Genomic DNA, 9,797 nt, shown 5'->3' with positions numbered 1-9,797 from the left:
ATGGGCCAAACATCTCTACCAAAGGACCGAAGCAGGATATTTGTATTCTCTGCAAGTACAAAATTGTCATTGCCCGGGCCCCTGACAGGACCGGATTCCCAGACAAGCCAAGCCAGCTGGCCAACGGCTTACCTAGGTGACATCTTATACCTTTCACGCCAGTCGGGGCCAGCTGGTGACATAAACCAGGCAGGAAGCTATTTTCCCTGGTGGAATTTGGGAAGAACTGTGTCAACAACGCCCCTTGCTGGCCAACATGAGAAAATGCAGACGCTATTGCGGACAAAATCAGGGCTCTGGCAAAGGTCACAGCCGTGTCCCTTAAGTCGTCTCGCAGTCTATGGGAACCGTGGCCAAGGGAGAAAGCATGGGGAAAACAGCAGGGAGCGGGGAAGCTGCATTTTTTCCGGAGATGTTTATATGTGGCTAATTAAGGTTGAATCTCAAAGAAAGCAGATACATTTTTAGGGTCCCATTGAGTCTGAACAGGCAGCTATAAGACCCAGAGACGAATGCTATGCTTATACACACAAACAAGATTTTTATTGTTAACATCAACCAACACAGATGGAGGAATATTCACGTGCCAAGGACATATTGCTCACAAGATCACAAAATGGCTGTTGATTTGTATTCGTAAATGATTTGGTGAGTCACTACATGTCTTTGAGTGAAGTAGATATATATAAAAAAGAGATTTCTGAAGCTTCATTTCCATTTGGACTCTTGTAATACCGTCATGAGAAAGAGAAAAACAGAAGCTATGAAAGTAAGGCTTACACACTTTCACGGATAGCCCGATTCCGCCCAAATGAACAACTACCTCCCGCCGCCCACATTTTAAGTAGCACACAAAGAAAGCACAAGAAACACTGATTTGGCTCCATGATTTGCCTCATGAAAGGCTTTTTTTTTTTATTTTTTTGAGTTTTAAAAAAAATCCTCCGTCAAGCTGTCCAGGGTACTTGATGACGTCACAGAAGCGAAGTGTTTCCTAAGCAACTCTAGGGCCCTGTTGTTTCTGGCCTGCAGGGTCTTCTCAGCTCTCAGCTCATTCTTGATGGTGTCCAGCTCCCCGCGGATCTTTTCCATCTCTAGCTCATAGTACAGCTTCATCTCTTCCTTCAGGAGTGCGTTTCCGATCTCGGTCTGTCGCTTGAGTTTCCTAACGGCCTCTTTCAAATCTCGGTTCTCTAGGCTCAGCCTGTGGATGAGTTCTTTGGCTTGCTGGAGCTCTTCGGTTAGGTTCTGGACGTTTGTCGCTTTTTCGGAGAGGTCATTTCTTAAAGCTTGAAGCTCCCAGTCTTTCTTTGAAGTTTCTCCCCCTGTTTCCTGGAACTTGAGGGGTTTTGCGGGGACTTCTTTCTTGGAGTTCAAAAGTTCTTTTTCGGCATTTTCAAATTCCTCTTCTATTTTCCTGCATTTCATGTTAAGTTCTTCCAGTTCTTCATTCAAAAGATTCAGGCGAAGTTTGGGAGACATTCCTTCGGTAAATTTCTTCTTTATGTCTGGTCGTGGTAGGATTGGTAATTCCTTTGTACTCCAGGTAGAACGGTCTTCTGTGCTATTAAAGCTTTCTTCGGTGACCACATCCAAATTAGATGAGTCACAGGAGACAGAATTGGTGTCTGCTTCATTCTTTGAAAGGTTTATCTTTCTTTCTCTCAAATTTGGTTCTTGTTCTTTTTCGTTTAGTTGAGAAATACATTCTTTCCTCTTAAATTTATTTTCTTCTTGAAACTTTCTACTAGACAAATTAAAAATTCCTTCTATTCTATTGGCCTTATCTAAAGTCATTTGTTCAGAAGATGATTCAGGCTGAGAAGCCTCATCTAGAATATCCTGTGCACTAAAAAAAGGAGCAAACATATTCTCCTTCCAGTGTTTTCTTCTAGCGTCCATTTCTCCAGGTACGTCGTCCAATTCCTGAAAGACAAAATTTAAAATCAAGGCACACTCTTTACACTGGCGGCTGGTGTCATGGGGAGAGCTACTTGGGGTGGTTCACAGGTGAAAGAACCTGCAGCTGAGGTAGGTCGCCCTCTAACTCACAGAGAGAGCTTCGGGTCCCTCTTTTACGAAATGAACACCAGTTAAGTTTCACGGACACTTCCGGCGCTCAGATTCTCCATTGCTACGCGGTGTAACCAATCAGTGGACACTTGGGGCTATTTACTGTAGAGAAGGTATTTGTATGGGAAAGCAACCGTACACACAAAAATGAACTGCTTCTCCAGAATCAAAGTGATTGTGAATTAACAGCTTCATCATATTAATAGTAGGCGAATACCTGTGCTTCCAAGGCACTTGATTTTTTTTTTTCTAGTTCTTTCGCATTGGACTATTTAGTCATTCTTTAAAGTGACTAAAACATCAGGGCTTAATGCAATGTGAGCTGCTTTTGGTAAAGTATACCATGCAGACTTCCTTCTGAGTAACTCTGCCAAATGCCCTTCTGTCTTGACCTGCAAATTCCTGCTATTCCAGTCTTAGGCTTTGCTTTTAGACAAGACTGCCAAGTGTACAGAATTCTATCCATTTTGACAGCAATTTCGTGATGAGAGCCGAATGCCAATGAATGAAAATATTAATGCCGTCGAATGTGTTCTTGAAATACTGACTCCAAGCGTAGTTTTCAGGTGGAAACATACCATAGCAAATCACAACCGACTTTCCAAGTTTCTAAAAATTAGAGGATATTTATTTGTTCCAAAAGGAATCTTCCCTATTCAAAGAGAATCCATGACACCCGGCTTTCCTAGCATACAGAAATATCTGATCGAGTATAACTACTCCCTGGAGCAGGGAGAAAGGAGGACCCAAGCACACACTGAAAGGCCGCTGACACTTGAAACCACCAAACTAGCAACTGCAGCGCTTGCCAAAGGGGGAGAAAAAGGAGGGGGTTGCTTTATTCAGCTTATACATTCATTTGCTGCAATGTATTTGTAGCATCGCCGCTGAGAAAAATCAAAGTAGGCCTGCATCTATTTTTCCCATGCACATAAATACGATTTTATCTGGGCAACAGAGAATGGCAATTGCTGTGTTTCTTTTTTAAAGTAATATTTTCTTTGCTACTATTAAAGATTATAATGTTATAATATCATTTAATGTATAACACATATTTATATAACATTTCATATAATATAAAGATTCTAGTAGTAGCGGAAGCTCTTTTTAGAATTTGGGAAAATAGGGAAAAACACACACACACACACACACAAAAAGGAATCACCCTCATAATTCTAGGGCTCTGAGATAACCACTTTTTGGCATATTATCCCTCCAGGATGTTTTTCAACAACAAGTAGTTTAGACGTTAGATTTCCCTTGCTATGGTGAGAGAGTAAACTTCTTATCTGTGTGTCCTGAACATGCCTAACCCCACCCAAGAAAGAGGGAAGGTCCTCGTTATCCCCAAGGGTACATTCCCCACTGGCAACTACTTGGTTCTGGGGAAAGGGAAAGACACAGGTATCCAGTGAAGGTGTTAGAATGATTGGTTCAAAAGCCATAAACCAAGCTTTAAGTTTAGGTAACCAGACCACATTCATAAACAGAGATTTTAAATTCATGGTATTATGTTTGCCATTGAAGCATCATCTCCTTTCTCTTGAAATAGTCCTGCCTTTTACTATTCTACTAAATTACCACGCAGAAGCATCTACGCTCTATCTTTCCTTAAAGGGGAAGATCATCCTAATCCTGGTTTCTCTAGTCTCTTAGAAATATGAATGCAAATGGTTGGGAGTTATCATGGTGGTGGGAAGAGAAAGGAACAGAGGAAAGAGAGAAGACAGTGAAACTAATTGCCAGTCATCTTTTTTAGCATACGCTGTTTGACCAGACAATTCTGTGAAAGATACAAATGCTTCTAATCAGGCAGCCATGGGAGACAGATTACTATTCCTCGTACTTGACTCTGGATTAAAGGCACTAGTGAGATTGATCGGGAAGGGGGGTCTGCAGGGGGCAAGTAAGGGGAGGCCACCGTATCCCTGGAGACAGTGATAACGAGAAATCTGAGATCGAGACCTGGGTACAGAGAAAGGTTAAAACAGAAGAAAACTTTTTTCATTAATAATTTTGCACCTTGAGAAAGTGACTTCTATCTCCAACCTTCCCACATAAATCTCTGGCAAAAACATGTATGTATTTTTTTCTCTTCAATTTCACTACCTTTCTTCCTTGAGCCTCTGTATCATTTCCTGATACAGTCAGTGCTTTTCAAAGGACTGGGGAGAGTCCGTTTACTTTATAACTGAGGCTTAGAGAAGTCAGGTGGCTTGACCAAGTCCACACAGCCTGTAGTGGTAAAACTGAGACCCTGATTCCCAGGTCAGTGTTTTGCTCTAAAAATTCTCTTTATTCTTTGGCTGGTTTCACTCCACAAACTGAAAGAAAACAACCCACTACTTTCAGAGCTTAGGTACTTTTTTTAAATGGTCACAAAAGGAGAGAGGAAAAATGAAGGGGGGAGGGTAAGGAGAATTGCATGTCACATATCAAAGGACAGAAAGAGAAAGGTTTGAAAAGCCTTCTGGAATTTCCCTCTCATGGCTTACACAGGACAGGGTCAAGGGGTCTCTGAGCTGCCTTTCTTTCTTTTCTTTTTCTTTCTTTCTTTCTTTCTTTCTTTCTTTCTTTCTTTCTTTCTTTCTCTTTCCTCCTTTCTCTCTTTCTCTTCTTCCTCTTTCATTGGCAAGTTATTTTTCAAGGGCTTGTTCCCAAATCTAGTCACAGAGTATGGCAATGCCCAGACTGGGGGGTAAAAGCTGCCAGTCTCATTTTCTCTTCCCAAACTGCACTGTTTGTTTTTTATGCAGAGCAAGTATGACATTAGTATTCTCTGGCAAGGACAAGGAATATGCTTTGAAACAATGACACTCCTCTACCCTGCCAGGGCAGCCATTTTGCTCTCAATAAACTTGATTGGGTAATTTGTTGCAGCACAGGGCAAATCCAACCAGAAGCCATTACTGAAAGTATAAGCATGTGTTTTTAGTGGACCAGTTGTGAGCATTTATTACTGTAACTACCTACCCAACACTATACTGGCCACTGAAGGACTAAAGGGTAAGGGAAGGAGATCCAAGAGAGGTGAAAACTTTCAAGAAACAAACAAGCCAGAACACAGGAAAACAATCTGAAGTCATATGGCAAAAAATAACATTAATGGTCCTCTAAGACAGCAATCCCCCAGAAATCCTTGGGACTGCACTGTTAAGACAAGGGTGTCCGTAATATGGTTCCATCTACTCCCTTGTGCCTGACATAAATTAATAATAGACTCCTGATTGTTCTAATTAGTGTCTCTCTGAAAACATCACCATTTATCCTCTGGTGACTTTCTTTTTTGGTGGCAAAGTAGTAGGGCATTTGGGTGGAGAGTAAGGGATCGCCTGACTCAAGGAAGTGGTTATAAATATTCATTTAAGAATTTGGGAACCACTGATAAAAGAAATTGCAAATAAATGTATAATGTAATGTGATGTCACATAAAAGAACTGTTGAGAGCTAAGCAAAGAATGACCATTTATTATGGATCTTCAGACAAACCATTCCATAAAAATCTCAGGCGAATACACAGCTACCCTCAAATAGCTCCAGAAAATAATGCACAGCTATTTGCTGTGAAAGGAGAAACCCACAAAACCATCTCATTTCCATTTTCAAGGTAGGGGGCCCTGGGGAATAGACTCGTATTAATGTAGGTAAGTGGTTAACTATGTGAAATCTAATTATTTGTTTTCAAAAATATTCCTTTTTTAAAATCACATGCTTTAGGGAAATTTGCTAAGCTAAAAATCAAAGACTTTTTTTTCCGTTGCTTTATCTCATTTACATTGGAATTTGATTTCAAACTTTCAGGACCAACTCTTTTGCATAAATCTACATCTGTCTGCAAAATGCGATCATTCTTCCAGGCGGGGGTAGGCAGGGACTGGGAAAGAGTTCTGGAAAACCTCCAGAGGCTTCCCCCACCCCCTCGCCCCACCAGAGAGCTTCATCGCAAACTTCATAAATTGAGAACGGCGGTTGCAAAAGGTCTTCTCCAACCTGGGATGGTCAAACCGCTGTCAGGGCCCTCAGCACCCCCAAGCCAGCCTAGACTAGAGGCGTGGCTTATAGTCACAGCTCAGGGGCAGCAAGGGGAAGACAAAGGGCCCTTCTTAGTGCAGGGAACTTTTCCCCATTATTCTTGGATGGTTTCAGTTCTTCCCACCCTCAGAAAAACTGCTTGGCCAAAATAAGGAAGAAGGGGAAAAAAAAAAAAAAAGTCTGCTACAAAGAAAGTCACTGGTCTGGCTTCTTTGCTCAATTGTCTGATCTGTTCTCACTTAAAAGCAGTAGTTCTCGGCCTTTTTTTTCTGCCTTCACTGTTCCCCAGGCACAAAGCACTACCATCATTACCGTCTCTCCTTATTGGAGAAAATTCTGGCCCCTCTAGGGGAACTTCTACTTTGTCCACCCTCTTGAGAATCACTGGCTCACAGAAAAATGTTAAATACCCAAATGAGGACCCAAATGAAGTGCCCGAAGTCAGGGTGGGGGAAGATGTTGTTAGCATGCAGAATTGTGGGGATGAAGGAAAAGGAAGTTCTCGTGAAAGGAACAGAGTGTGAAGATGATAGTGAAAGAATCTTGAGGGGTGGCAGATATCTTGACTCCCACACTTTAGGACAATGAGAAAATGACCTTTTGTGAGCCTCAGTTTCTCCAGGTATAAAATAGGGACAATGTATACCCATTTCACAGGTGGTTAAGAGAAACGAATAAAACCCTAACCGGAAGCAACTGTAAAGTCCCTTGTACACAACAGGTTTTGTTCTTTTTTAGATTTTCCTTCCCCTCCCTTGGAACAGAAACCAGCCAAACAACCCAACACTTCTCCAAAGAGAAGTGCTCCAAAGTTGCCAGCGGGAAGTTATCACACCCCAGAAAGAGTCAGCTGGGGAGAGGGGGATGTAGGTGCTATTAAAACAAGCAGTGAGGACCCTAAACTCAAATCTTATACCAATTTGGGGAAAGTCCACCCCAAATCCCGAAGGTGGCAGATGCCCCCACATTTCCGAAACCAAAGTGATTTTAAGGTAGTCTTTTCCACAACTGAAGATATTTGCATTTTATCTCCAATTGCTTTGCCCAGAACTTTCCAAATGTCCCAGTGTTTTTCAGAGCCGCCAAGAACTCCTTAGAAATATCACAGTTGGGAGTACCAGTTTGAAGATTAGCAAGGATGACTCTGCACTCTTGATTTTTTTTCCCCCAGGCTGCTCCCACAGCATTTCATCATACTTCTACTTCACCGATACATTGTGATCTCCTGGCATCTTACTCATCTTTGTTTCTCTATACACAGTAGCCACCAACAAATATCTCTTGAATGTATGAGTCTTGATATTCTTTCTAAAAATTCTATAATGCTGTGATTCTAACCAAGTTTTTGTACAGCCTTATAACTTCTCCACTGGTGTATGCAATAGTATTACGGGGGACACGGTAGAAAAAGGACTTTTATTTTTTCCCCTCAAAGTTTGTTGGCTTAGTTAAAGCCCCCAGGACCCTTTCTCTTTTGTATTTTCATGAGGATTTTTTGAGAGTGTACCGACAGTGCAGATTAACGATCTAGTTACGAGGCTGAAGACTTGATGTTGGGTGAGGCTCTGGGCTTCTGAACACCAACAGTAACAAGCTATCAGCCCGCACAACTGTACTTACACTCTCCGACGTCCAAGGTCTTCTATCAGATGCCGCTGTTCTCCTGCTCCAGTTTGCACTGAAAATAAAATCCCCACAGCATAATTAGAAAATATAATTAACCAGAATGCCCAAATCCGTGTTTATATCCGAGATGCAGCTTAAAATGACAAGTGATATACTTAGAATGCCGTGTGGCCTATCTAAAATGTGATGCCAGACACTTTGAAGCAAGTTTTCTTTTTAACTTGCCAACCCACTTGCCCAACTGTTACGCCACCACGCCTTCCGTCCCCAAGCAATGCAAATATCAAACAGGACAAGAATCAGGGTGGTAGGTATTGCATAGGGTGTCTTCCAGCCTCCCAGCCTTTAGCACCTACTGAACAAATGAGCCACGGCTTGTGGCCGAGGGAGCGTGCTTGTTATTAATGAGTGTGCCAAAAGCCACGTTAGCAGAAGGCTGGAGCCTAGGCCTTGCCTTCCTCCCCCAGAGTCCAGTTAATTTGTGAAATCGGTAAAAAAGGAAAGTGATCTCGATTTTTTGCTTCAGTCTCTCAGGGTCCTAACATTTGAGCCAAGTGCTCACTTCCCGGGACAGATTGTCTCCCCTATTGTTTGGCAGATACTGAGAGTGAAGCAACTCACCGTTGAAAACTGGGCCCTGGAAACGGTTTTGACCCTCCAATTCTTTGTTATTAGTGTGAAACTATTCCTCGTACCAGAAAAGATACGGAGTCACCTTAATTCCAAAGGCTGAGTACTTTATTAGTATGGAAGTCACATTCTTGCTCTAAAGCCCTATCTGTGCCTGCATAGTTTGGGGGTTTTCTCCGTAAATGGTTAACAAACTCCTGCCATCGCTGCTTCCTGTGGGGAGAAGGGGGCTCGGGTCTGGGCGGTCCCTCCCACCTCCCCTGTCCCTACTCCCTGGCGGGTGGAGTTGGGCGAGGTGGAAGGGACAGCGGGCGAGGCCTGACCCCACTCCTTCCGCACCCCACTCCCACACCCTGTTCCCCTAGCTCTCCAGGCGCTCAGAGGAGAGCAGAGAGCCGCAGTCGGGCGGTGTGTGTGTGTGTGTGTGTGTGTGTTTCCGAGGTTGGGGCGGGGACCGGGTGTCTCGGCCCGGGGGTCCCTCAGCGGGGAGCCCGGGGGGATCCCCGGCGCTCCCGCGCGCAGACGTACCTGGAGACGTGGGTGCGGTCCGGCGGGCCCTGGCCCCTCTTCCCCGAAGCCAGCCACCACCGGCGGGCGGCAGCCCTGGGCTCGGCACTGGCCACCGCGACCCGGCCCGGCCGGCGCGGTATAGAGCCTCTGCAGTGCAGCGCCAGCGCGGGCCGCGCCGTTGCCTAGCAACCGGCCGGCCGGATTTAAAGGGACCGGGGCGCCGGGGCCCCGCGCCGCGCGCCGGCCGCTGCCTGCCGCCAGTCGGAGCCCGCCCGGGCTCTGAGCATGCCCGGTGGGGCGGGCACAGCGGGCGGCGGCGGCGGCCCGCCGGCGACGGGAGCTCAATCGGCCGAGGGCTGAGTCCGGCTGGGAAGGGGCGAGAAAGTGCGAGGCCGCCCCACCCACCGCGGGCTTATTACGGAGGGTCTGGGTGACTCACAAAGCCACCTGGACAGGGCGACTGTGCGGGGAGGAGGGCGTGGCGCGGGGCTCATCCCCAGGCCTGCCGTTTCGCAGCCTGACTTTGGAGAGGGTTAGGTCTGGAAAGTGGCCTGGGTGCGCTTCAGGGTCTCTGACAATGTGGCAGTGCACCCTGCCGCCCACCCCCCACGCTCACCCCCACGCTCACCCCTGCGCCTCTGCACCTTGGTCTGGCCGGAATTTCTGCCTCTGGCCAGGGTTCTAAGGCCCCGTGTCGGGGGAGAGCATTGTCCCCCGTTGTGCCCCAAGGGGGAGGCTGGGCTTGCGTCTCTCTGATAGCTCAGGAACTTCCCCAAAGCACTGCTCACCCATCTGAGCGTGAAAATCTATTGGGGCGCCCTCAGTCCTACACCACTGCTCTCTTCTAGCTTCAAAGTTTGCTCCCGACTTCCGGCATTTGGCTGCGGGGGGAACAAGCCTGTGTTCTTCATTATGTTAGAGACTAG

At 45.6% G+C, this 9,797-nt stretch overlaps 1 protein-coding gene across 2 annotated transcripts; it reads right to left on the bottom strand.

Annotated features, from left to right (window-relative positions):
- Positions 1–516: 516 nt before the first annotated feature.
- Positions 517–9,576, bottom strand: CCDC160 (coiled-coil domain containing 160). 2 transcript variants are annotated; one of them, XM_059158212.1, is made up of 3 exons: positions 9,500–9,576; positions 7,726–7,783; positions 517–1,926 (listed from the first exon to the last, which is right to left on the bottom strand). In XM_059158212.1, exon 3 carries the CDS (start codon positions 1,900–1,902, stop codon positions 931–933), a length of 972 nt encoding a protein of 323 aa, XP_059014195.1. In that variant the 5' UTR covers positions 1,903–1,926; positions 7,726–7,783; positions 9,500–9,576; the 3' UTR covers positions 517–930. The 2 variants fall into 2 exon arrangements, with proteins under 2 accessions (XP_059014195.1, XP_059014194.1); XM_059158211.1 differs by lacking the exon at positions 9,500–9,576 and adding an exon at positions 8,890–9,129.
- Positions 9,577–9,797: the final 221 nt, after the last annotated feature.

The sequence above is a fragment of the Mustela lutreola genome, chromosome X (genome assembly GCF_030435805.1).
Source record: "Mustela lutreola isolate mMusLut2 chromosome X, mMusLut2.pri, whole genome shotgun sequence".
In the NCBI taxonomy this organism is placed as follows: domain Eukaryota; kingdom Metazoa; phylum Chordata; class Mammalia; order Carnivora; family Mustelidae; genus Mustela; species Mustela lutreola.
Note: the sequence above shows the minus strand (reverse complement) of the source record. Positions and strands in the feature narration are given on the sequence as shown.

Excerpts from the sequence above, each read along its gene's own strand:
- CCDC160 (XM_059158212.1), bottom strand. The coding sequence starts at position 1,902 with ATGGACGCTAGAAGAAAACACTGGAAGGAGAATATGTTTGCTCCTTTT.